We start from the raw sequence: 27,591 nt of genomic DNA on the forward strand, positions 1-27,591 counted from the left end.
GGCCTCTTGCAGATCAAGCACCAAGCTGGGCTCTCCAAGAGCACAGTGCAATTTTCAGTGTACCGGTTTCATTTAAAATACACCTTTTTTGTGATTGTTGACTTAAGTTGTGCCCATGGGGGAGAAATAGGAAGTGAAACAGATGCAGCTCTGAAGTGAAGCTGCCTGTATTGATAGGCAGCATTGCAGGTAGACAGATCAAGAATAGTAACTGTATTGCAAATAGTATGTTCAGGTAAGGAAATAGTATAAATGACTCGGGTGTCATTTCATGCGTTATCGCTGGCAATGGGAAAAAGAGGTTTTGATTTTTAAGCATGAGGTTTGGGCAGGCTTTTCCTTTTGGAAAGTATGTAATTTGCTTTTCTCCCTGCAGGCAAATCACCTTGGTTGTTCATTTAAGTGCAGCATATTTATCAAGCCAGAGTCAACCGATGTGCTGCCGTCCCAAATTCCACACAAAATTACTCACATGCTGGCTAAGCTTTGGGAACAGTTAGAAGACTTACTTCATGTGCTTTTAAATTAACCCTCCATTTGTTTGCTATCAGGTACCACATCAAACATGGAGAACGACCAGTTTCCCACTTCACCCAGGCAGGACATCCAGGGGCAGAGTGGGGACAAAGCAGCCCCCGGCTCGCAGCCCCCCGCTCCAGCCCCCGCGGAGCAACCACATGCCCAGCCCGAAGCAGCCACGTGTGACATCTCGGAGGAGCTGAGCCGGCAGCTGGAAGACATTATTAAAACCTACGGGTCTGCCGCAAGCCTGATGGAAAAGGAAAACATCACTACAGGGACAGACAAGCCTGAGAAGGGAGAGGCCGGCGGTGTGGAGGATGTAGAATATGAAGATGCAAATGAGGAGAGTGAGAAAGAGAAGCTGGCTCCTGGGGATGCTTCCAGAGCAAAGGAGCCCAGTGGCAGCAAGGAGCAAAAGCTGGAGAAGAAAATCCTGAAAGGACTAGGCAAGTACTTATATACTTACACAGCTCTTCTGCAAACAGAAGTAAAACCTCCCTGGTCCTTGCTATTTCCCATGTTAAGCCTCTGCTGTGGATGATAAGGACCTCTAATTACCACTGAAAATTGCAGCATCACTCTTCCCTAATTTACAGTTATTTTCAGCAATTACCCAAGAGATACATGTAGGCTGTATCAGATATTAGTCCTTTCAAAAAGACAAAAACTTAGGACTATATCACACAATTCTAGTGTAGTATTGGGCCGCCCAGACTAATTAGCCAAGGCTATGAGTCTGACAACACATTGCACAAAGTTGCTTCTTAGACGAAGGAAAATCTGGCCTCTTGCTTGTGGCTCAGCAAATTTTTCTTCCCCTGCTACCTCTGGTATGACTTCTCTCCAGTTGTAATGGTGCTGATGGTGCTACTCTGTGTCGTGAGAATCTGCAGAACAAATTCACTGTCATGCCCAGGTTATTTTCATCTAGCAGACCTCCGGATTCATCAGAAGCTACATGAAAAAGGCTTATTATCTCTAAGTGAGTGCTTAGAGAGCACTTTGGCCACGGCAGGGCTCTCTTAGTTGAGCAAGAAAGAAGTCTCAGCGGGCTCTTGTGAAGTATGTCCTTTTTGCTGGGCAGCCACTAGAGAGCAATGTAGTTACATCCCAGTCTACCAAATATAATTTATTTCCCTTTCTGCATTTGACTCCCGCCAGTTTTCAAGCCTCTCCTTTGCGTGAGAACTCAACTCGTACCGCATATTCAGCCTATAGAAAAATCACTGCAGGACATTCTTACAGACAAGGAACTAAGTACAGGACAGAGCAGGGTTTGTTTTTTCTCCCAAATTCCTTGAATGCCCAGGAGAAGGTTCTTCAATTTCTGTTGCCTTGGTTTTAGTGCAGTTATTGGTAGCTCTCCAAGATCAGTGAGAACACTACCAAAGCACAGTTCTTCAGTTGCACTTGCAAGATTTTTTGCTCCAGGATTTGATTTTAGCCCTCTTCAACTTATTTATGGTGGTGCCATAGAGAGAACTTGGTTTGAAATAGTGGATTTTCTCCACAGGCAGTACTCCCAGACTGCACTAGACTTGAAAAAGTCCAGCCAAAAGCAGAAAGCAAATTTGCTCGAACAGCCTTGGGAAGGAGAAGTGTTTGGAAAAGCACAGCCAAGCCCCTGGCACCACAGTCATCCTTATCTCCAGGGATACCAGGGACATTTTATATTTGAAGAACAAATGGTGTTGAAACTCCAGCTGATACTCAAGACTGAAATTAATACCACGAGGTATCAGAAGAGAAGCAATACATAAATGGCTATGCAGTGGTTTAGCTATGCATGCCCAGATAGTTATTAGGTTGTCTCTGGTATCCATATGCTCTTCACCTAGTCAAGGAACTGATTTACACCACTATCATGTAGACCAGACCTGGCTGACAGTAACTGCTGCTCTCTGATTGTTTCCATCCACACTGTAGTCTTTGTACCTAACTTAATCTTCCATATGTCTTGTATGGGTTGAGCAGCACAGGAGCTGAGTACAGCATCTTTGATCAGTTTTCATCTGCAAAGATATCTTGTTTCTAAGCCTTTGGGGTTCAGGCCCTTTCTGTCTTATTTCAGTCAAATGTGCTGCATGTATGACCCAGTCACACTGCAAGAACATTAAATGAAAATCAGATTGTACAGGACGAAAGCATTTCACAGCCAATGCTTTTGCTAAAAGACAGCACATTACTGAATTCTGAAATAGAGGAAAATTCAAGCATGTTTGTTCTTACAGGGAGAAGAAAAACCCAGAAATTCATAGCAAAATATATTCCCTTCTTTCCAAAATGCCTCATTTCTCCCTGAGTTTTCACAGATCCAACAACCACAGAACAACTCATTTCATAACACTACAAACTATCTCTAACATCAAATCTGCCACTTTTTTTTTTTTTTTTAAGGGAAGGAAGCCACCTTACTGATGCAAAGCTTGAATAAGCTGAATACTCCGGAAGAGAAACTGGACCTGTTGTTTAAGAAATACGCTGAACTGGTTAGTACAGCATTGCCTTTTTTCTGTGCAAACTGACTATACCGGAAGATATAAAAAATATATGTATATGCCATGTGGAACAGTCAAACCTTATGTAGTAGTAATGTCTGTCCTGTTAAGTAAAACCCAAAATAATTGTCAGAGCCAAATACTCAATTATGGGTGAGAAGGGGGAAGAAAAATAAAAGTGAGGAAAACCAGCTGGACTTAAGAAATCGATGAGGCAGAATATTTGTACTTAAAAGCAAATCTACCAACTTGACCCATGACGGAGACTAGTGTCTTGGCTCCTGCCGTCACCTTTTGCAGGGAGTTTTGCATACTTCTGTATGCAATTATTGCTTTAAATTATGTATTAGTTATTTAATCAAAGTTAAAGTAATACAGGGCTTAGTATAAAATGTTAGGAAGCAGAAAATAGAGAACTGAGTCTGAGTGTGAGAGAATCCACAATACAATGAAATGGCAAGTCAAACCTCCTGCCACCATAGTGTCAACGCTGTAACAATACCACCTACCTGACTCTGTTCTTTCTACACTTAAGGCAGGTTGTTTTCAGATCAAGTATTTTCTTCGAAGTAGTTAAAGGACTCTATGACCATAAGCTGTGGAAATTTTACAAATGAAAAGGCTGCAACATTTGCAGTTTCTGGAGTACTAGAAAATGTGCCAAGCAGAAAATTGACTTTATCACTGGTTTTATGCACAGTTATGTCCATGCCTCATCATAATATGAAGTTCAGTTTTTCTTTTTCTCATGTAAAATTCTCTGATTTCATAAATTGGGCTCAGGCTATATATGGTTTAGCTTGTGCCTAAAGGGACTTCTTGCCCATGGATTAAGTGAAATAGGTCTTCCTCTTCCTCTATGAGGTACCGTCCACTGCATTCAAACATCCTTGAAGCCCTGTATAGAACAGGAGCTGTATTGCCATGAGGGATAAAGCTGCTAAAACATAAATTCAGTTTTCATACTCTGTGCAATGTCACTGAAATAAATAATTCAAAAAAATACAGCTAAAAGCTTGTTGGAGAAAGCCTTACACTGCTAATTCAGCATGGCTGAGGAGTGTAGCATTGTCATTGTTACCACCCTCTCTGCTCACTCATCATCAGGCACTTTGGGCTACTTTTTTTGCTTTTGCCGTGTTCTTTCCCAGGCAGATCAGCTCCCTGCCCTGGTGAGCTGTGTGGTCACAACAAACCCTTGTTGCAACACAGCTCAGGGGAAGGTACAGCTGGTTGCTGACCATGGCCTAAACCACATTAGCAAAGGCTGCTGCTGGCTGTGGCTTAAAAGGTTGGACTCGATGATCTTGAAGGTCTCTTCCAGCCAAAACTGTTCTATGATTCTAGGATTCTACGACTCCATGATTAAGGGGCTGTCTGTGCTCGGCTACCCAGCTATGAGCTATGCTAGCACATGCCCTGATGCAACCTGTGGCAACAGGAACACCAGAAAAAGGAAGGAATCAGGGAAGAGCACGGGCTGGTGTGAAGGAAGCTGTGCCTGGAGGGGTGGGGAGGCACTGCAGCGCAGCCATTTGGACACAGGCTGTGCCACACTGCTTGCCATCAGAGAACATTTTATTCACTTCTACTGGTGTAGGCAGAGTGGTCAGGGTTAGTTAAACAGACTGTGCTTTACTTCAGCTTTTGCCTACAAACAGCTGCTGCAGCGTTGCTTGCAACTGGTTTATTTTCAGAGGTCCTGGGGATCTTAGAAGTGCTGAGTGCAAGAACTATACACTAATAAATAAATACGATTGTTGTTATTGTCTGCAGTGGGGCCAAGATAAATTTTTTTCCTCCAAACTGAGAGTTTCTCTCTCTAGGTCAGATTCTCAAAATTAGAATTCCTTCTTTTTGTAGTCATTTTAGCTAATATTTACTTGAATAATCTTAAAAATTATAATTGGTGGCCTTTTCATCATTCTTATTTACCAGTGAATTCCCTTCTTCAGTGCAAAAATAACACTATGTTTATACATTCCTGAGAACTTTGAAATATAACTTTCAAGCACAAGTCATTTTTATGGAAAAAAAGAACAAAAAATATTTGGAACTCTTCTCATATCACAATTAAGACCTATTTTATTCTAAGCCCCCAATCTCAAGCACAGCTTTAGTGAATCAGCTAAAATTTGGACAAATCATTAACTGCTGAACAAAGACTGTGCATGCAAAATATGGAGTAAAAAGCAAATTTTTGAGTTTTTAGAAGGGAAGGGGCCAAAATCAAGCTTATTTTAAAAAAAGAAATCTCAGCCTTAATTACAGAGAGGCTATTTTTTCCCTCCAGTATCAGAAAAAAACTATTTCAGCTGATGCAGCTTGATTAGATGCAAAAGTCCCTATTCTGATCTGTGGGGGTAAAAACGCAAAATGCACATGCTGAAAGTTAAGCATAAACTGTAAATATACTCCAAGCTGGTGACTGCATTGTCATGCAGTATGCCTAGTTGTGATTTGATTGATAATACACAGAGCTCTGTACTGTAAGGACAAATTAAAGAACATCTGCAGAAAACAGATCCTTAGGCAGAGAAAGTGTAAAACATGATGCCTGTTGGCTGTCTTGTTTCAACTGCACATCATTCCCCTGCAGTCAGAGACTTTCCTGGTCACACTGAGGTTAATAATTAATACTAGTGGTACCATATTATAAGATCTTAACAGCAACTGCTGTTATGAAAATTTGCACATTGCACCTCATGTGCTGCGCTTTTTCACCCGGAAAACATCTGGACTTCAGAAATATCTCAAAATGTATGCGCCCATGTAATATAGTGAGAAGGGCTGCTGTGTGTTGGATCAAGAGCTGAAATCTTTAAACACTTCAGAGGTCAAATGCTTCTTTGACATGACTTTTGTGGTGTTAATTTGCAGTAGAGGAATTTTTTTCAAAACAAGCAGTAATAGGCATTTATCAGAAGAAATGACCAGTCTGTTCAGGGACTGCTACTAGCAATTCAGTTGCTGCCTCTACATCCTCCTCCCTTCCAGACCTCTAGGGAAGGCAGGACCACGCACTCACAGGCACAGCAGGTTCCCAAGTGAATGTCAGGGACTGTCCAGTGATTACATGGAGCCAAAAAGCCCCAAAGAGGTTTGAGTCACCTCTTTTGGTGAACACCCATTGATGACTGGACCTCCAGAAACACAGCAGATGGATGCTCCCATGTGCACCCATGAGCAAGAAGAGCCTAGCAAGAGGAGGTGCCCACATATCGTTTCAGGGAACTCTTCCCTGAAGAGCATCCTCCTCCGTCAGAAGCAAAGCCCACGTACAGACAGCATCCCAGTTCTCCAGCTCCTATGTTGCTGTTGTTTTCTCCAACAGGTTCCTGGATATCTAGGAAGCCACTTCTGTCTCAGGAGGCTGTAAAACAGAATAAGCGGCTATCGCGTTGTCTCATGATCTGGGAAAACATCACCGCGTAAAGCACTACCAGCTGCTCCATTTCCTAATGTTGAAAGAAAAGTTAGACCCTCACAGCTATCTTTCAGAGAAATGCAGACAGAAAAAATTGAATGGATGAAGTGGTGTGATTAGGGTATTAAAAATTATGTTCACTCATTATAGCACACTTGGGACTGTTCCAGAAAGCAGGCTTGGGGCTCACTCCACATCACTTGCTCCTCTCCCAACACAAAAGTTTAAAAAAACTTCCTAAAAGGTTCAAAACTATGAAGACTTTCCCAAACTCCAAAAAGCTCAATTTCTTTCCTTTCCTGCCCCTCTTTGTTTCATTTTAATCCCTTTTTCTATACCCAGCTTGAAGAACATCGTGCAGAGCAGAAAAAGCTCAAGTACCTGCAAAAGAGGCAGGCCCAGCTCACCAAGGAGAAGGACCAGCTGCAGAGTGAGCACAGCCGAGCCATCCTCGCTCGCAGCAAGCTCGAGAGCCTGTGCCGGGAGCTCCAGAGGCACAACAAAAACCTCAAGGTGAGAGGTGCCCTTATCAAGGTACCTGGCAGCAGGCAGGAAGGAGATGCTGGTGCCTTCCCATCTTGCTCTAGTACCAAATCAAAGAGGAGCTGGGTCTCTTTAGCTTGGAGAAGAGGAGGCTGAGGGGTGAACTAATTAGCGTTTGTAAATATGTCAATGGTGAGTGTCAGGAGGACAGAGCCAGGCTCTTTGCAGTGATGTCCAATGACAGGACAAGGGACAATGGGTACAAGCTGGAACACAGGAGGTTCCACAAAAATATTAGGAAAAACTTTTTCACTATGAGGGTGACAGAGCACTGGCACAGGCTGCCCAGGGAGGTTGTGGAGTCTCCTTCTCTGGAGACGTTCAAAACCCCCCTGGACGCGTTCCTGTGTGACCTACTGTAGGTGATCCTGCTCTGGCAGGGGGACTGGACTAGATGATCTTCTGAGGTCCCTTCCAACCCCTGACATTCTGTGATTCTGTGATATTTACGCTCTAGTCTTGAGGCACTTTTGGACATTGAGTTTGCCCACGTTAGCTGTAAGCTCTCCTCAGGGAGCTCAGTGCAGAGAAGGCCAGTGGTGCTGACAGACCAGGTCCCTGAGGCTACAGATGTGAATGCATTTGCATGGGCAGAGTAATAGGAACACCATCTTTGCTCCTGGGGACTCACAGGAGGCTGGCAGGTGTTTTCCTGTAATCTGAGCACTCAGGCATTTTCAAGTGACCTGTGAGGCTTAGTCAGTCAGGACATTTGCCCCAAGACATCGAACCTCAAACAGGGAAGAATGCCAACACTGTTTGTGGAAGGCTTTTGAATTACAAGAATAATTTCAAAAAGGAAATGTTCAGGATTGTCAAAAGGCTGGGACCCATATGCCGTGTCCGCCTGTTGCTTGGAGCATCACACCATTTAAATGTAAAATTTATAATATGATTATGCTTCTTGAAAAATTTTAGATTCAAGAGGTATATTTCTGCTATGGTCTTCCTTTTTTTTTTTTTCCCCGAGTACATATTAGTGATGCTGGTGTTATTATTACACAAAGAGCCTCTGCTTTGATCTGTTCAAAATCCTTCTTTATGGAGATATAGTCATGTATAGAATTACACATACGAATTGTCAACAGCAAGAATTTCACCTGATATAACCTCTATTAACTGTAACGGATTTTCATTCATTTCCAGCAGCTTAGGTGCGGGCCTTCAGGGTCTAGCTTTTTCATTATATGTTGGTAAGAATATAGCTGGGAGGGGGAACAGCCACATGTGCACTCAAACTGTGCACTACTAAGAGGACAAAAGCAGTTTAAAAGTTAGGAAAATTAGAAGCAAATCTCTGTGTGCTAAGTTATAGTAGTGCAAAACTGGTAGTGCCAATTAAATTTGTGCCTATCATTTGCACCAGACCTGAGCTATATCTCAGTATAGATCTACACTGATTTACCAGACTGTCTTTGGGCAAAATTTTCCAACAGAAATACAAGCCAACTTTAAAGTGATTTAAGAGTTCAGTGTACAGTGCTTTGCATAGACTTAACTGAGATTTCTTAAACAAACAAATCATATCAGTGGAACAAATCACTGAAAACTGGGGTATAGAGAAAAACTAATTATATTTGAAAAACATATTTGGAACAGGTTTTGTTGAATTCCTCCAAAATTTCCCAGCTACCATATGTTTATTAACCTCACTACTAGAGAGGGTGCTTTTCCTTTCTCTTTGTATATAAATACTCCACTGAACATTTCATCTTTACTTTTAGAAAAGTCTCTTTCCAACAACCTTCCACTTTTTGGACTGTTTTATTTTGAGACTAGGCCCCCTAATTAAACCTATCAATTTCAGTCTCAGTTCTGATTTTTATCCTGTACCTATGCCAGGTGAGCCGGTACCTGAGCTGATGTAGTAGCAGGAAGAAGTTTTCAAATTTTGGCCACTTTTTTCTCAGAATTCAGAGACCTTTAAAATAACCCAGAATAGTTCTCCTCTGGTTCCTGTGCCATCAATGTGAAAAAAAATAATTAAATAAGTCAGTAAGCAAAATACACTCACAGAACAAATGAGAATTAAATTAATAAAGGCATTCAATATCTTTATCCAGTTTGGTCTCTTTAAGAATTTGGAAATAGTTCTTGGAATATTTGTCATTAAACTTTAGCTTCTGGAGATCTGTGAATCTCCAGAATTTCATCTCCTCTTTATTTAAATGAGTGCAATTTTGTTTTGCCTATGACTGTTCTAAGCGGGCCCAAAACAGGAGAATCCATCCAATGTTATTTTTAAAATTTCCTGCTAAGTAATTTTTATTTTGGTTTTGGCAGGACGGGGAAGCTGATTCATAATTTTTCAGCACTTGGGATTAGCAGTTCTGATTATGTTCCTAAATGTGGAAAATAAAAACTGTAGGAGATTGTGTCATTTCAATAGCAAAGGAGAAACCTAGCCTGTCCAGATTCTGAACCTCCTCTGACTTGCCATGTGGTGCATTATACGCATATCGCATCACGTAAATGTTTTCTTCACTCATGTGGTGAGTGGAATTCCCATTAAGTGGAGATAAGTGCAGCCAAGTGATGATGAATATGCAATGCGGAGCCGTGCTGAAAATCCACAGGGCAGATCAGAGGACAAAATATTCTATTTAGGATTGGATGCTGGCCTCCAAATCTGACTTCTGTACAGCCCAGCTATTCAGATTATTTCCTTACAGTTACACTTCACAGCAGAAAACAGATGTTTAATTCTCCCTCCAAGAAAAGCAGAATAAATGTTCGTGAAATAGCAGAATGCATTCCCACTGCAATAGAGAGTAGCTCTTGCTAAGACCAAGGGCAACTAATTTCTCTGCATGGTGTTCATGTTCTGCCAATTATCTGACAGCTTGGTGGCTACTTAGCATCTTGTAGGGACGTGAACATCTCATGTCTCTTGTCCTTCCTGCTACCAGGCATTAAGCAGTGACTTTCATATAAATGTCACAAAACCCAACAGCTTCAATTATGGGCTCAGCTCCAAACTGACTCAGACCATGGCGCCTGGGAATGAAGAGAACTGTTCATTGAAAATGAGGAATCCACGCTCCTATCGCCTCGGCTGATATGACTTCAGCAGACAAATAGTCTCCTTGAGTCGTCTCAAAGAGGCATGAGGACACCAGAGACAATCTTGCCCTTCTGTTTGCAAATTATCTCACATTCCAGTGATAAATCCCAAACTGCAAAATATTCTTAATGTTATGAGGTTTTATTGAACGCATTCCTACATTTTTTTAAAGTAAAACAGGAAAGTGAGAGCTGTGTTGCAGTTAGAGAGAAGGATATATCTTTAACAGAGTAGATATGGAGCACAAATATTAAGAAAGGGCAGAGAAAAGGGAACAATGGTTTATGGCTGGACTTTCGTCTTCCACAACAGGAAATTTAAAAAGAATTTACAATGCTTTATTTTTCTCACTGAAACTGAATACTTAATTTAAAACTATTAAAATAAGCATGGAATGAAGCAGCTGACAAAGCCAAGCTTGCTTTGCATGCTACAAATTCACCATGATAATGATGAGAAGTCACCACCTCAGACACCCTCTGATCTGCCCCCTACAACCAAGCAAGCCAAGAGTCTTGGACTCCACACAGCTGCTTCATCTGCAATAGCAGAAACACAAAACAGAAATCAGTCTTTAAGCCTCCAGTTTGGGGCAAAATTCGAGGATCTTACACCATGGGGTCTTGAAATGGGAAAAAATTAAGGAACCTATTGGGAAAAAGTCCATTTTCTCAGGTTACAGGGACAAGTATAAGCAAAGATGTGGGGCTGTAGCCTTGTGATAATAAAATCTGGGTGATGCTGATGATCTGGGGTTGGCCAGCCTGTGCCTGCTCAAGTGAGCTGGGAGAAGGGCACCCAACCCCACAGCCCTGGAGTAGAGCTGGCAGGGATGCAAGGTTCTGCTGGTGTCACCACGGGCATCCAGCCCCTCCCTGGCTCCAGTGCAGATGTAGCCTCAGCCACAGTCTTTTATAGCTAGTAAAAGCTTTGGTTTAAAGCACACAACCTCCAAGACCCGTCACTATTCCCAAGGTATTATTAGCAGCACCTAGAAGTCTCTGAGATGGAAACCATGTTACTTTAGGGACTGAGTAGCAGCTTAGCATCATCTAGGCACTGGTGGCATCTCAGCTACCTCCATGGCCCGACAGAGCAGTGGGGCACAGAGAGGCTTATATCTCAGCATAGGGAAGAGGCGATGCCTGCGGGTCTCTGCACAGCGTCACAGCCACACAGGGCCCCTTCTTCTCAGCCAGCTCCTCCCACCCTACACCCACCCTTAACCTGTAACTGGGATCTCAAAGGTTTAACAAATCACTGCCATTTTGCAAGGGACTCCAAGGAGCTCTTTGGGACACATCCCAGCCTTCCCCTCCCGAAGCAAATATCTTCCTCAAATATCTTTTTCTCCAAAGCAGAAGAGGTGAAAAGAAATGCTGTGCCCTGCAACTAAATGCTTCCTGGCTCAGTGTCTTTAACCATGAATCCTTATATTGTCTCTGTGCTCTGTACAATTACTCTACCTCAGAAAAAAGGTAATAAGGAAAATAAGATCCTCTGAGTAACATACACATCTTTTAATTTTTTTTTTCCATTTGCATGATTGCTACTCTCAGGATGTCTTGTTTCACCTTATTACAGAACTGTTTGATGTGATATACGCAAAATCTACCAATTTTTTGTTTTATATTCAGTTGGATTTATTACTCCAGAGAGCTTTAAATCACAGCAGTGAAATGTTACAACACCATCGCTCCATTAAAACAATAAAGTATTTTTGACAAAGGATGCTTTGAAGCCTTAGAAATAGGACTCCAGACATGAAAGGTCAGTTTGTCATTCTGCACCTGGTCACTCTTCTACCAGGGCTGCACCTATACAACGGAGAAGTAAGAGGCATGAGCAGTTTTTTAAAAAGTGTATTAGAGGTAAAATCTAGTTCTGACTTGGCCAAAACTGTCTAGAAATTGAAGTTGAATTTGGCAGAGTTTGGAACAAAAATAAAAAGGACTACATTGTTTGTAAGATATAAAATTAAATGTTTCGTTTTGCGAATGCTGAACTAGTTGATTTCAAACACCTTTTGAGTAGCAGAAAGTTCTGCTTTGAAGCATTTCTGTTTCAATATTATACTAAAAGGAGTTAAACAAAAATTAAATACATACAGAACACAGCTCAATTTCTGGCCAAGGAAAATTATTTTAGGCTAACTCAAAATCATTATCACCAATTAAAAAAAAAATATTAGGGAGCTCCTCTTTCATGCTGCTGCAAATTGTGTGTGTGTGTGTGTGTGTGTGTTCCATTTCCAATCCAGGTACTGAATCCAAAGTCATTTGCCCATCTCCATTTGAAATCAACACCTGAACCAACACGTTTTATGACACAAATTAGAGCGTGTTAGAGAGTTGGAGTCAGCTAAGCCTTTACTGAAGTATATTTATAGAAAATATCCATATGCAATGTTATCAGATATTTTCATGTAAATGACTATGCTAGTCGAAACCTCATTACAGTATGCCATTTGCACGCTGTGGAGTGCGTTCTTGATGTGATTCAGGCATGATCTGTGACTACAGCAGATATGGTCCTAGACACTGCATCTCAGGATCGCAATCCCCAGAAGGGTATGCTGGCCTGGAAGCCAATGAGTAAAATGAATAAAAATGGTCCGTATTTCTGGATCCAAAGCAACGAACCCAGATTCGTTCTGCGCTATCTTTTGCATAAACAAAGTCAGAACAGAATTTCAACAGCTGGTAAAAAAAAATTTAAAAAAAATAAATACATTGATCTTTCTCCAAGTGAAATTTTGATTCTCTGCTTTGGTTCTGTAAGAAAAGGCCCACAAGCTCTCCTTGATTCCACTGCCTAATAAATTAGTGCAAATGCTGGTGTCAGTTAAAATGTTAGGGAAGGAAAACTGAGGAAATGGGAGGGTTTCTACAGAAACTGATGGATTTCTCTTAAAAATGAAAATCCATTCCTAGTTAAAAGGAAGCATTTTCAAGGGTGATTTTTTAATTAGATCAAAAAGAATTTTGATAAAAGAGCTTTTGACTACTTCCACTAAGTATCTTCTTCCAAAGCAAAAGCTGTGCTGCAGTATCATGAATCAAGACGTGCATGTATGTCCCCTTTTCCAGCTTGCTTTGATCTGAAACTCTGCTCTACATCCATCTTTATAAATGCAAATTCTTAGTTCCCTAATTTTTTCAAGGCCGCTGTGTAATTTTCTCTGTAAATTTAGAATCATGCCTAATGCTGGAGCAGATGAAAGCAAGAAAATCTCCAAAGAGGAATGCAAACACGTATAATCCTTCAAAGGGAAGCCTTACGCTACTCTGAAATAGTATCTTTCTGGAACCACTTATTATGCATCTTACTTAACAGGACTGCCTTCTCTCCCATTTAACAACAGGAGGAAACAATTCAGCGGGCACGGGAGGAAGATGAGAAGAGGAAAGAAATAACTAATCATTTCCAGGGCACGCTGAGTGAAATCCAGGCTCAGATTGAGCAGCAAAGTGAGAGGAACATGAAGCTCTGCCAGGAGAACACGGAGCTGGCAGAGAAGCTCAAGAGCATCATCGACCAGTATGAGCTGCGGGAAGAGGTGAGAGCAGTGCTCTGGAGTCTAATTCCCTTCCTGCTGTGGGGAGAGGGGCCAAGGCACCCAAACAGCAAGGGGGGGCAGCTGCCTACTAAACTGCCCCCTGTCCCAGCCCACTCACAGCTCCCCCAAATCCCCAGGGACCTCCCCCAGCACCTCTCTCCTGTTTCCTCCTTGAGACCCAAGATAAAGGAAGCCCTTTTCATTGAAATAGATTCTTCTTTGCAGGCACAATGCTCACCATAAAATCTAGCAGACAATAGACAGATGGGAAATTACTCATTCTGTGAACATCAGAGTTGGTCAGAAAATTTTGACACACAGCAGAAAAATTCCAGTAAAATCCCTAACTACCATTTTTATTTTACGACAAATACTAACAAATACCACAATGGGTCTTTTTATCATTTCTAAATACATTTACTGTGAGCCTCAGTGCAACTAGACAACATTATCATATTGAATAAAACATAAGTAATCTGTCCCTACAATCTGAAACGCCTGATAAAATACACGCATTTCCAAGTCTGTTCCTTCGTGTACAAAGTCTTATGCTGAATGAAGGAAATGTACGTTCCTGTCCCACGGTTTCTGTGAGATGAAAATGTAAAGCATAGGGATGGATTCAGAGTATTTGCATCTATGAGTTTTATCTAAATGAATCATGAGTGAAGAGGGTTATCAGCAACATTTACATCCTGAAGGTTACCATGGAGCCAGATATTTTACAGGATAAAGGAGGCCTCTGGTTCATCTGGTGTGAACTGCTCCACATGCCCACTCATGCACTTTCACCCAGACCCCTCAAGCCATTGCTGTGCATCTGCAGCTGGGGCAAAGAGCATGTGTGGGGCTTCTGTTTACAGAGAGGACAGTGTGAGCTGTGCACATGCTCCCACGTAGTGCAGTTGCAATGTATCAAAAAAAAATAACATGTCCTCTAATTATCTTCAGTTATATTGGATTATACTGCCGACTTCATACGGAGACCATAGAACTGTCAAAGTTGCTAAGGCTTTTTTTTTTTCTTATAATAAATCAAAATATATAATGTAAACAAGTTTCACTTCCCTTTCAAATTCTGGCAGAGTTTGCTCTTATCAGTGCTGCAGTTTTTTAGTAATTGCAGTAGGTTGGGAGTTGTCCTGTTTGGCAATATTTTTGTCTTATAAGTGTTCCGTTAGATAAATGTACATGCATGAGCATGAAAGTCTGTGTACATAATTAAACCTGCACACTTAGCAGAATTCATTTTCTTACAGCACCTTGATAAAATATTTAAGCACAGAGAACTTCAACAGAAACTGGTGGATGCGAAGTTGGAGCAGTCTCAGGAAATGATGAAGGAAGCTGAGGAGCGACATCAGAAAGAAAAGGAATACGTACCTATCCTTTTAATCTGTCTTTTTTCTAACTGGAGACCAAAATGAGCCCTGCATGCAACTTCACTGTTTGTTCTTCAGGTCCAGGCTCGGACACAATAGTGGAGACATTTTTATTGCTACTGTCAATGCTAAAGGAACAGCCTCTGAAAGGCTGTTTTTGTTGGCATTTACAGGTTTTGAAGCAAACTGCAGAGCCGTAGGTTAGAGCACAGGCTGCTCTAGCTAACTAAGCTTTACTGCACAGTTCCTTCACCGTGACGTTGGGGCGGGAGATGCCATTAATTTTCAAATGGCTCCAATATTTGATGCTCCATCTCCCCACATGATACATGAGCACATTTAAACAATCAGAAAGGAGGATGAGAACACAGGATGGCTGAAGGCAGGCCTCCCAGGCTCTGAACCTTCCCAGGTGTCCTCCTGTGGGTCTGGTTCTGCCACCAGAGGAGGCCACAAGAGCTGCTTGCTGCAGTGGAGCTTCCCTTTCTCTTTTTCAGAGGTTTCCCTCCCCACATTGGTCTGCCAGTGCCTCTTTCAGGCAGGAAGGGTCTGTGTTTGTTCAGCAGCCTCATCTGCCATTCCTCCCTATCTGGCAGAGGGGACACCGGGAGCAGTGGAACAGGAAAGAGGAGCTCCAGGTGTGATGTTCCCCACAGGCACAGCTGGGACAAGAGGAGGGCACCCCTCCCCGGTCTTGTGTGTTTCACGAATCAGTCAGACGAAAAATAGTTTTCACAGGCTGCCTGGAATTTTCACAGTCATCCTAACATGTACAAAGGATCAGAGTTCAGCACTGACACCTAGTCCCTCTTCTCAGCAGTGGCAGCAGCTGAGACTCCTCATGGAGAGTGACAGGCTCTCATCAGCTGGAAGTAACATTTAGTTCTCGTCAGTCCTCCAGCTAACACAGAAGCAACATGATAGAGCTCAAAAGAGGGGATATTTATCCTTTCCCTGTGTCTAGGAAGAGATAAATTAGCACAAGCATGGCCCAAGTATAATAAAATATGGGTGAAAATGCAGAGTTCTAAGCGCTGTGGATAGAGCACAAGGGAAACACAGCAAGCACTTAACAAAAAGTGCCTATGAGGGCATTTATCCTGTCTTTGCACTGATTGTGCAGCTGGGGCACCCACTCCTTCTCAGCTTTACTCCCAGCTAAAGATTGAGGGGCAAGAAGAGTTGGGGCTTCTCTGTGTGAACATTTGCATGTCACTGCATGGCAATCTGTGATCTAGGCGAATCCTCCCTTTCACTGTGGGGCCTATGTAAACCTGACGCCCAAAATTTATTCACAACAGTTGATTCTTAGCACATTAAACCCCCAGGAAACATTTCTAAGAAATTCCTTCCAATAACAGAGCAAATTTGGGCTTACTTCACTGCAGTCGCTGGGAGTTTTGCTACTGAATATCAGATTTCAGATACTGAAAAAAAAAAAGAAACAAGGAAAAAGTGAAAGACAGGGCATTGGCTCTGTGGAAAAGTGATGTATAGAGCCTTATATCCATGACCTTACTTGCTGTGCCTCACAGAACATGAGTTTTGGGGCTGCCTGTTGTCTGTGATTGGCCCTATTTCTAACCAAATCATATTTGTGCATTTTCTCTGGAATTCATATGCACCGTTTTGTTATTTTTCTTTCTTTTAAAGCACTAAAAGACATCATCATCTACATCTGGGCACAGGAGATTTTCTTTGTGGCTTTGCTGCAGGTAGGGCTAGCATCTATGAAATAACAGGTTCAAAAACAAGCTACAAAGCCATTAAGCAGTGGGTGTTTAATGATATGCAGTGTGTACAAAGACTTATTTTTCACACTGTCCAAACTAATGCTTAAAAACCCTGCCTTTGAGGTAGGCTGGTGATGGATGGCTGACATCACCTCAGAGCGATGTAGATTTAGCTGAAGAACATCAGTGACTGGCCAAAAGCTGTGAGATGAGTCACAACATGATTAGCATGTCATGATCCATCACAGGTAGCCCAGCACCCAGAGAGCTGGCCTACACTCGTCTCCCACCTCAGTCATATTGCTGAGCACTTAGTCCCACCCACCCAGCTATATTGTACTAGTGCCTGTGGGAGTAATGTGTATATATATGTACATATGAAATCAAGATAATTTTGATGGAGTCCTCTCCTTTAGCCGTATCTTCCTCCAGCTCAGTAATGTGCATAATCAGAGCCTTACTGCACTTCAGCACCCTGTCATTTGAGAGAAAGGCTTTCAGAACTATGTACCAATTCTCTCCATACCATTTTTCTGCATCTCTGTGCATGACTTTTGCTGCAGGATTTTGAAAATGTCTTGAAATGGGGTTTTTTTTGTATTCTTTTACCTCTTTGACTACTCCCTGAAGGCTCACTTTGATGTCTTCCTATGCAGTTTTTCTGTATAGAAGTCTTTGCCCCCATACAAAACTTCTTTATCTCAGACAAGGAAAGATGTCCCCTCCTGCAGCCTCTGCACATCACATCTCAATGGGCCTGTAATCTCATTGCTTGCACAGTTCCCTTCAACATGAAACTAAGAATGTGTTTCCCTGTGTAAGGGGTGATGGTTCGTACTGTGTGGCCTTCCCAAAGGGTTAGCTTTACCTAAAGATGCAATTTTACTATCAACCCACAACTGGTCAGCACTACATGGACTTTCTCCCTATACCATACATTTTTAGAACTTGTAATACAAACTTTGATATGCAATTAATTGCAGTTTAAAGCCTCTGTGGCTTTCAAGTATATAACTGGAAGGTATCGATCAGATTTCTACATAATTGGAATTTGCAGAGCCTGGCAGTGAAAAGGGAAACTTAATTTTCATTAAGCCAATACCTAGATTCATGTCATTAAATAGGAATGAATGTTCTTAGGGACTGGCTTTTTTCATCCTGAGCATGATGTGACTGTCTGGGCCTCCAGCAGCTATCACAGCTCTAATAATATAGTATAACATCACCACACTTCACTGAAGTGCTGCTTTGTAAACACCACATGCAATATTTATTCATTTCTTTATACTTCAGCCTCCTTGTTACCACTTCATAGCCTATTAATAAATGTATCAGTTCTTCTGATTCATTTTCTCCCAGCTTGGTGTTTGTAGATGACCTCAGGCTGCCTAAAAGCGTGTGCTAATTTGAGCAAGCCTCTCTGTGGCTTGCTTGCCTTACAGAAGAGTTTATTAACTCTTGGACTATGCGGGCCAATAGGAGAGCAGAAAGGATTTCATTAACAGGCAAAAGAAGAAACTTTTCTTTGCCTTCTCTGTCCACCTTTTGACAGAAGACATGGTGTGGGAGGTGGGACCTTTTCATTATCCCAGGCACACTGGCTGACACTTAAGCAATACAGATAAAAGCTCAGTTCTTGGAAGTGATGACTAGCCTATAGACTGGGTAGCTCTCAAGGTTTTCAAATCACTTTTAATAAAAACACTCAAACCAGACACCCTAAAACTCCTGAAAAAAAACCACACTCAAAAAACACCAAACAAGTAAATATCAAAGAAATGTGAAAATTAACAATCAAAATTTCATCCAAACTTTTAAAAAAATAATTGTTTGTATGTGTGTAAAACATGCCCTCTCCCAGGAAAACAAATGTATGAAGTGAAGCTCATTTAACCTGGGCCTACTCTTACCATCTCTTTTAACTCGCTATGACACAACCTATTTGAAATTTTGTTCAACGAGATCTAAACGCAAGAATTCAACTTATTTCCACTGAACCAAACATCAAATTAAATACTCAAAATAAATATTAAGAGGCAGATATAAAATAAACAGAACACAGCATTTCTTCATGCAGTGCATACTTGAGCTTTGAAACGTTCTTGTCTAGGAAACTGTAGATGGTAAAAACCCAGAGGGTCCAAACCAAAAGGCCAGATTGATGGAGAAATAATTTTCTAGAGCTAATATGTATGTATATATGGGAAACAAGACTAATTCAGATAGCCTTTGTGACACAAATAGTTAGAGGCAGAGAGGGAATTCATTATGTTGTTCAGTCAGCATTTGTAGGGTACGTGCTCAGCACTTCTGCCGGGCTGCGTTCAAGTAGTTTACATGTGTTATTTCCAATAAAATGGTTAGAATAAAAGCTTTTACTAGGGATCAAATACATTTTATGCATGTCGTTCTACTCACCTTTCACTTGCAGTATGAGAGTTGGACCTATGGACTTACATAGAACTTCTATTTTCAACATATTTCCAGAGACCCACTGTGTTATTTTAAACAGTACAATTTAATCCAACAGAAAAAAAATCCTGTGGTAAACTAAATTATTTATAAGTAAATTCTCAAGCTATCATTAGCATTCTTTTTCTGAAATATATTTGGCCTAACCAGTAAAACACTTTATAAATTTTTGGTAGGCGATAGGCACATTTCTTTAAAACTTAGTAAATGTTTCTTGCTTTCAGATTAAACCAATTGCTACAATATCACTACACACTTTGGAAGTGCTGACTCAGAACTGCAGCCTGGAAAAGTCTCTGTACACCTCATTCCTATAATTCATTCAGCCTCGACCGACCCTCCTATCTGCAGCCTACACGTCAGAACTTAATTTTGCCAAATACGCTGAAGTAGGGAATCACATCTTCCCAGGAGCAGCCAGGGAAGAAACTGCAATCAGGCTCTTGCTGGGCTGCCTCTTGATCTAAGTGAGGCACTTATCACGCTGAGCTGGGATTCCCTGATGGCATGTCAATGCAAATGGAGCCTGAAGATAACAGACACCAGTAAATGCATGACATTTATGATGCATTCACTTTCTGAAAGTGCGCAGATTTTTCAAGGCACGCCTGACTGTGACCAAACCTGTATGCAAAGTCCTGATCATTAATGCAAAAGGTAATTTGCCATTCCCTGGTGTGCAGGAATTTGGCCAGAGAAGTGCTGAAACAAAAGTGTCAAAGACTTGTAACCGCTCTCTGGAAGTCTGATGATGATACAGTTAAATATCACAGTTTTTTAGAGCTCACTGTACTACACACTTCATTCCAAGTAGGTTTTGAACTCATATTCATATATGCCTGTCCCATGTCAGAGAATAGCACATTGATCTGAAACCTAGATCACGCCTTACCAAGGTAGCAGCAACAGAAGCATAGGTAACTGGAGGAGGATTTCCAACTGAAAATTCAAGGATCTAACAATTTTCTCTCTGTTTCCCAAAACACAGCTCCTGAACCAAGCTGCAGAATGGAAGCTCCAGGCCAAAATGTTAAAGGAGCAAGAGACTGTCCTGCAGGCACAGGTGACGTAGGAGAGGTGATTGCATGGTTGTGCGTGCCTTTGTTTCCCAGTTTTTAACACATGAGGCATGTTCCAGGTAAAGTATCCAAACTACTCTCTGTGTATTCCTTCTCGCCTCATTCTGCATCCCATAGACTATTGCAAAGGAAACAGGTTATTTTCAAGCCAGTTGTAAGGTAGTACCCGTACTGCAAATCGTATTATGGCCTGTGGGTTTTTTAGTCTGGAGAAGGCTCTGGGGACACCTTACAGCAGCCTCCCACTATTTAAAGGGGGTTATGGTAAAGATGGAGAGAGACTTTTTGCCAAGATCTGTAGTGAAAGGACAAGGGGTATTGTTTTTAAATTAAAAGAGGGTAGATTTAAATTAGATACAAGGAAGAAATTCTTTTCTATGAGGGTAGCAAGACATTGGAACAGGTTGCTCAGAGAAGTTGTGGATATCCCCTCCCTGGAAGTGTTCAAGGCAGGTTGGATGGAGCTGTGACCAATCTGGTCTAGTGGAAGATGTACCTGCTCATGGCAGGTGGATTGGACTAAATGATCTTTAAAGGTCCCTTCTGATCCAAACCATTCCATTGATGCTGTGGTTTATGATGGTTAACAGTACTCAACCAGATAACAGCCTGTGCCTTGACTTGATTATTCGCCTACTGTTCAGACAGATTTCTAATCCAGCAAAGTACTGGAATATGTAGATATCATCAAACATGTACATCAAATGAGCTGATGTGCTCAGGTGCTTTTCTGGACTGGGTTGTGAAGGCAGCATTTTTATTAACTTTAGCAGGAATTCTGCCTACTAAGGTTTTATACAAAGGGGCCTGTAGAATTTCAGTGTTCAGCTGGAATTTGAAATACACAATAAAATAAAAATACTGGCCAAAATTACACTAAGAGTCAGGCTGGAGTGAAAGGCAGTAAAACCAAGAAATAGACAGTATATACTACACTTTGAGAGCAACGCAGTAATCAATCCTGAATACAAGTGAGAACACTAGATGACACAGTGGGCTTTCACATTAAAAAGAACCAGTAGATTTTCCTAGACTTACAGAAACAGTCATGTAGATTTTTTTCTTTGACCTTTCTGTCCCCTCAGCAGAGGCTCTGGGGGAGGTGTCAGTCCTTCAGCGCCTCTGCAGCTGCCCATCTGTTCACCCATCAGGAAGCCCCCTCCTAGACCTAGCTCATGGTTAATTGGGCTGGTAAATTGTTCCAGCTCTATCCTCATAGATGGTCTAATTTCTGCCTGTTGACCAGTCAGAAAGGGCTAGCATTAAACTGATAACCTAGAGATATGCTAAGAGAGGTTTGGTGTTTCACGTGCTCTTTCAAAGGCTAAGAAAAGCTGGTAGCGCACTGAAGAACATCACATAAACTGCTGCTGACACCAGTTTGACAGGTTCTGCAATCAAACCTCAAAGGCCTCCAGCTGAGTCTGTCCTGACTCCAAAACTTCTCCAAATTTTCTCAGAATGGTTTTAATTAAACTTTTATGTTCAATCAGAAAGAGTTTTGCATGCAGGCAAAACTACAGATCTCTGTAGCCAGTTTAATGAAAATGAGGGTATTGATAAAAGTGAGAATATATTAAGCATACATTTGAAACACTAAAATTGTTTTCAGAACAATCCAGTCAAACAAGTCTGCAAAAGCATTGATTATACATGTACCCCTTGCAGACTCATGTAGATGAAACTTAAGTGATTCACTCACTAAAATGAAATACGCAGTTAGGTGTTCTGCTAAGTGTGAGAGCTCTGTCTCTTACATGGCAGCCTCCATTTGGAATTACTGGAAATAATAACACCATTACTGTTATTAATTATTTCCAGCACGGTAGCACTGAAGGGCCTCCCTCATGGACCAGATGCCATAGTGCAAGGTGGTGTGCAAGCGTAGAACAGGAAGAGCATAAAGAGCTCCTCAATGCAAACAGCACAAAACAGGAAATATTAACAGAGGAAGAGGTGCATGGAAATTATGAGAAGACATTGGTCAGAAGCCGTAATATAGCCCTCACTGCCGGCTATAGTGAGAGAGATACCACTCCATTTTGGAGGAGGTCATCAACACTCACAGCTTCCTTGAGCTAGAAGAAATGAGAGGATATCAGCCTCATGCCTGCCTGTCTCTGGGTGGCACAGTGTGCCTGAGATGGCCAAATCTGCCCTCCAGATGGTGACAGGGATCAGGCACCAGCTGAGTGAACACACTGCTGCTTCCCAGGATGCTGCCTGTGCTCCCCAGGCATCCTGCTTAGTGGGATTTTTTAGCTTCAGGCTGCCTCTGCTCTCCCTGCCCATGCTGTCAGGGGTGCTGGGGGGGAAGTGGGCAGCAGCGAGGGGGGTCATCACCTCCCTAACCAAGGAGCACGAGTGCGTGCTCCTAGCGAGAGACAGCTCTCTCAGACTGTTCCCAGTCACTATGAAAACATTCGTTTATTATTCAAATTTAAATTGCAGAAACTACTCTTGGTGCTAGGGTGCTGCCCAGAGATCAGAGCTTGCTCTGCTCAAACCAGAAGAGTTTTTAATCTAAATAAACAATAGACAAAGTTTGGAAGGGAAAAGCAGAGGCAGAGAATTGAGGTGAGGTTTTTTAGGGCAACAGCTGTAGTCTAGTTTTTCTGGCTCCCACCTCTGCTCCCTCATCTGCCTTTAGGATGCTCAGGCATTTCACCTTAAAGCCATGACATCTATTCTAAGTGTCTCACCTGGTATCAGTGTCCCACTTACACTGTGTCACTTGGGCTGCTAAAACAAATCCTTCTGCATTTCTGTTTGTGTGTAGGTCACTCCTCTGGCTACAGCTCAGTATAAGTACACACATGCAAGCTTCATGTCAGCTAGCTCTGATATTGGCACCACAGGGGCTCTGCACGGATTAACCTCCCATGCCTTCACCCAGCTTGGTGGGGAGGGGCTGCAGCCAGTGCTATATTCACAGCCACCAAGATCCTGACTACCTACTTTAAACTTAACTTGGGCACATCCAGAGCACACTGCAATTATGGTCACAACAAGGGTCATCATACCCACTGGCCGGAATGAACGTGAAACAAAACATATGGTTTCAAAACCAGAATTAAACCCACTCTGCTATTAGCAACATCTTCTAAAACTCTTTTTCCTCAGTAACTAAAGAACAGTGTAAGAGGAGGGTGTGTGTTGGCTGGCACCACACAAAATAAAAGCTCCAAGCTCATCACTTAGCCAGCTCCCCAACGGTGTGGAGGAGGCAGCCAGGCTCCAGCCAGGCACCAAAATACTCCAGCCTGCTCTTGAACTCCCCATTGCTCTGCACCCACACCGCCTCAGCCAGTGCATGTTACACTAATCGTTCTTTTTCTAACCAGAGCTGTCAGGCTGGACAGATGAAATGTCCAATCACCTAAAGACTGCTGGGGGTGGTTTGGCACCAGAATGAAGTGAAGGAGTTCGAGCTGGTCTTCTTTTCTAAAGAGCAGATAATCATGCTTTAGCTATACAGCATCCTTCATTAATTTTGAGCTTTACAAGTGCTTTTCTAATCTAGAAAGAAACAAAACAAAACAAAACACCCCCTGTTTCCCCAAACAGAAAAACGAGGAAAGCAGAAAACAACAGAAAAAACAGGAAAAGCAGGAAAAACTAACCTCAGATCTTCAGAAGTTTTTTTTTTTCCTTCTTTCCTCCCTCTGCCAGAACATCCACAGATTATAGATATAAAAATTCTGGTGAAATACAGTCACAGATGAACTTTCACGTGGCTACGAGGTGTAAACTGATAACAAAATACGGAGCCCTAATACTGTTAAATGCTGGCACATTGCAACAGATCTTTCTTCTGCTCTGCTTCATGAAGTAAAGTGAAACTGGCACAAGAGGCTGACTGGGGATTATTTTCTCTGCCTTTACTTTTTAAAATCACTGGCCTGAGTCTTTCTATTCTTCCTCAGTTTACCTTTCTGTAACACAGGAATCATAATAGTTTAAAAAGATGCAGAGAGTTTCAGTTCCCTGATGTTTGTGTTTCGTTGGTCTCCAAACAGAAGCTAATTTCCTTATGCAAACACAATAATTATTTTATTATCTTCTACCAAAGTAGAAGTTCACCATCCTGGAGACTCTGAAATTACTGTGTTTTTTTTTTCTTTTTTTTTTTCTTTCTCTGTTAATGCAGATAACTCTCTACTCTGAAAGGTTTGAAGAATTTCAGAAAACATTGACCAAAAGCAATGAAGTGTTTGCCACATTCAAACAGGAGATGGAGAAGGTGAGTAGTGGCTCATACCTGAATTCTGTGCTTGAGACTTTCCTTTTAGATGTTGATATTTCTTACTGCAGTAATTTTATCTGGGATGGGACCATTTCTGCATGTTTTGGAGAACAATCTCATCAACACCCAAGTAAGATCTGGGGCACACTCAGGCATGATTGACAGCAGTTTAGACTTCAGCACTGCAAGCTGAGCATTTCACTCTCCCTTTCAGCTAAAACTGAAATTTCCTGGAAAAATAAACATTTTACCTAAAACCTAATGTGGTGGTTGGATACAGATCTCTCAGAGATACCAAAGGGAGAGTCTGGAGCTGCACTTGTCAGCCCATGTCTCCAGGAGTGCCCAGAGCCTCCTGGGTGACTGACATTGGTACAGAAATGTTGACACAGGCTGCACATCTTTCCACTGGAGTGTGTAAACAAAGCCAAAGCCCACCACCACCTTCCCAGAATTAAGCCCAAATGACTGTTTCCTTGCAACTGGTTTACTTATGTCCTTTAATGAATGGGAGTGAAAAAACAAACACACTGACATGTACCCACCTTTACAACAAAACAGTTATGCTCTGCTCTGCCACCAGAACTCAAAATCCTGGTGCCCTGATCCAGAAAACTCCAATGGTCTTCACAGAGACTTCAGTGTGCAGAAAACCAAAGGGAAATATGGTGCTATTTAGATAGTGGTGTGTTCTGAAGTAGTACAGAGGTGACTAATCCAGAGGGAACTTCCTTGGCAGAGCTGGCTCACAAGACATAAACCCTTTAACTTCCCAGCAATCGAACGCTGTGGTCTGGTAAAGAAACAAACAGAATAATGCCACCTTTTCTTTGCCTTTTGGTTTTGTACTCTGGGAGTTGGCTGTGCTTTTAACTACATAATCAACTTTAGGATTGCAGACTGGAGCCTGAAAGTTATACAGCAACTACTTAAAACTAAATTCATCCCTTATCAGAAATTGTTACTTAGTACCACCACTGGTACTGCCGGTAGCAGAGTTATGAGTATAGCCAAAGATCTGCCCTAATTTCATTTGCAGCATATAATTCCTGTTGTGATTCAGCTTTTCTTCCTACTTCTATAGATGACAAAGAAAATGAAGAAGCTAGAAAAGGATACTGCTACATGGAAATCCAGGTTTGAGAACTGTAACAGAGCACTACTTGACATGATTGAAGAGGTGAGCAGTCTTTGTCTTCTCAGCATGTACCTCTTTCCCCACATAAAGCTTTAACTAGGAGATGAGATGACCTGAAACCACCACAAGTCAATGAAAAATTTGTTCTTGAATCTAAGGGCCTTTTTTTCAAGCTACCTTGATAATTAGATGTCTTTAAAGAAAAAGACCATCCCAACTGCTGTGACTTGTAGATTGTGCAGAGACATTCATTACATCCACGAGAAACTGGATTATGTAACTGTGAATTTTAAGTGCCCTAAAACTGTGCAATTGTTAATGCTCTCTCACAGAAGCAAACTGGCATTAGTTCACTTTCTTTCTGCATAACAGCATCCACCCAGGGAATTAATGTGCTCTAGCTAATGAACTTTAAATTCACGCCTTTCATTAACTTCCTGTGTAGGCAAACTCTGAGAGCCAAAAGCAAGTACTGCAGCTCACCACAGTTTTAAATAGGCTGTCACAGGAGCATTACAGAGGAAATTTGTAAGCACGTTGGAACTCGTTCAAATAAGATAAGAGGCTGTCTGAAGTTTCACCCTAAACTTACACTGAACTTGGACCAGGTCTTTCTGATTATCTTTGTAGCTCTGTATTATTGCTATTTCTACAGGTTTCTGTATCTCTTGTCTCTTTGCTGGGTATAGAAGCAAGAAAATGTTCCGACACGGGCTGCTTTCACAGAACCTAGACGCAATATAAACAAAAAATACAATACAGTTTGTTTTCCCCAGAATTCACACCCACACCCACCAGAAGTCCAGATAGGCTTTTGGATGCTTGTATGTACCGATATCCATTATGGTTTTCCACCTCTACATATCATCAACAGGTATTTGTGCAGTTCTGAGTGAAATCAACCTGAATCTGTATTGGTAATGCTAATACACTGCAGTAACGGGGGGTGAATTTCCTCTTGAAGCTTCAGTACTAAAGAACATAATTATTGTAGAGCAGTTGGTGAAAGCCAGCTACCTGTTAGAGTTCTGTGAGGGCTGCCTAGCTTTCAAATTATTTCCTAACTGCCAGTTCTACTAACGAATTGGAAGCACCCAAACTCAATCTGCCTTTTTCTCTGATGTCTTTGACTGCAGAAAGCCATGAGGTCCAAGGAATACGAGTGCTTTGTGCTGAAAATCCAGAGGTTAGAGAACCTTTGCCGGGCTCTGCAGGAAGAGAGGAATGAATTGTACAGAAAAATAAAGGAAGCACAGTTCCCTGAAGAGCTGAATGGAAATGGCATCTTAGAAGAAGACGATGCTGATACGAGCCCTTCCTCCTCTGAGCAGGCAAGCATTGAGCTGCACACTACTGGTGAGACCATGCTGAAGGAGCTGGCTGAAGCTTTCAGGGTGTCCCACAAGGCAGAGGAGTCCCTCCCAAGCAACAGCAGCAATCTAGAGACCTGTGACACTCAAACACATAACCCTGTCCTAGTGCCAGAGTTCCCCCCTCCTCTCACCCTACAGTCAGAGGCCAGGATTTGCTGCCAACAGCCCAGCACGAGCACACCACCAACACTCACTGAACACATGCCAGCGCCGGCTGAAAATATGACAACGCCCACCGAGAACGTGCCAAAGTCCACCAAAAGCATGCCCACGCTCCCAGAAAGGGTGCCAACACCCACAGAAAGTGCGCCAATACCTCCCAAGAGTATGCCGGTACCCACTGGGAATATGCCAAAACCCATTGAAAGCACTCCAGCAACCCCTGAAAATGTGTCAACACCCACACAAAACATGTCCACTCCCCTTGGGAATATGCCAGTGCCTACGAAAAGTCCACCAAAAGCTGCAGAATGTATGGACGACCCAGCAGAGCAGTCTGTCCAAGGTCAGTCCGCAGAGCAAACAGCGGACACAGACATGGAAGCAGTGGATTGA

General features: G+C 42.1%; 1 protein-coding gene across 1 annotated transcript; it reads left to right on the plus strand.

Moving 5' to 3' along the window:
* Positions 1-565: 565 nt before the first annotated feature.
* TXLNB (taxilin beta) lies at positions 566-27,591 on the plus strand. The gene is made up of 9 exons (XM_009864928.1): positions 566-968; positions 2,920-3,011; positions 6,790-6,960; positions 13,419-13,613; positions 14,873-14,992; positions 20,189-20,263; positions 24,430-24,522; positions 25,610-25,705; positions 26,800-27,591. Exons 1-9 carry the CDS (start codon positions 566-568, stop codon positions 27,589-27,591), a joined length of 2,037 nt encoding a protein of 678 aa, XP_009863230.1.

The sequence above is a fragment of the Apaloderma vittatum genome, unplaced genomic scaffold (genome assembly GCF_000703405.1).
Source record: "Apaloderma vittatum isolate BGI_N311 unplaced genomic scaffold, ASM70340v1 scaffold1940, whole genome shotgun sequence".
Taxonomy (NCBI): domain Eukaryota; kingdom Metazoa; phylum Chordata; class Aves; order Trogoniformes; family Trogonidae; genus Apaloderma; species Apaloderma vittatum.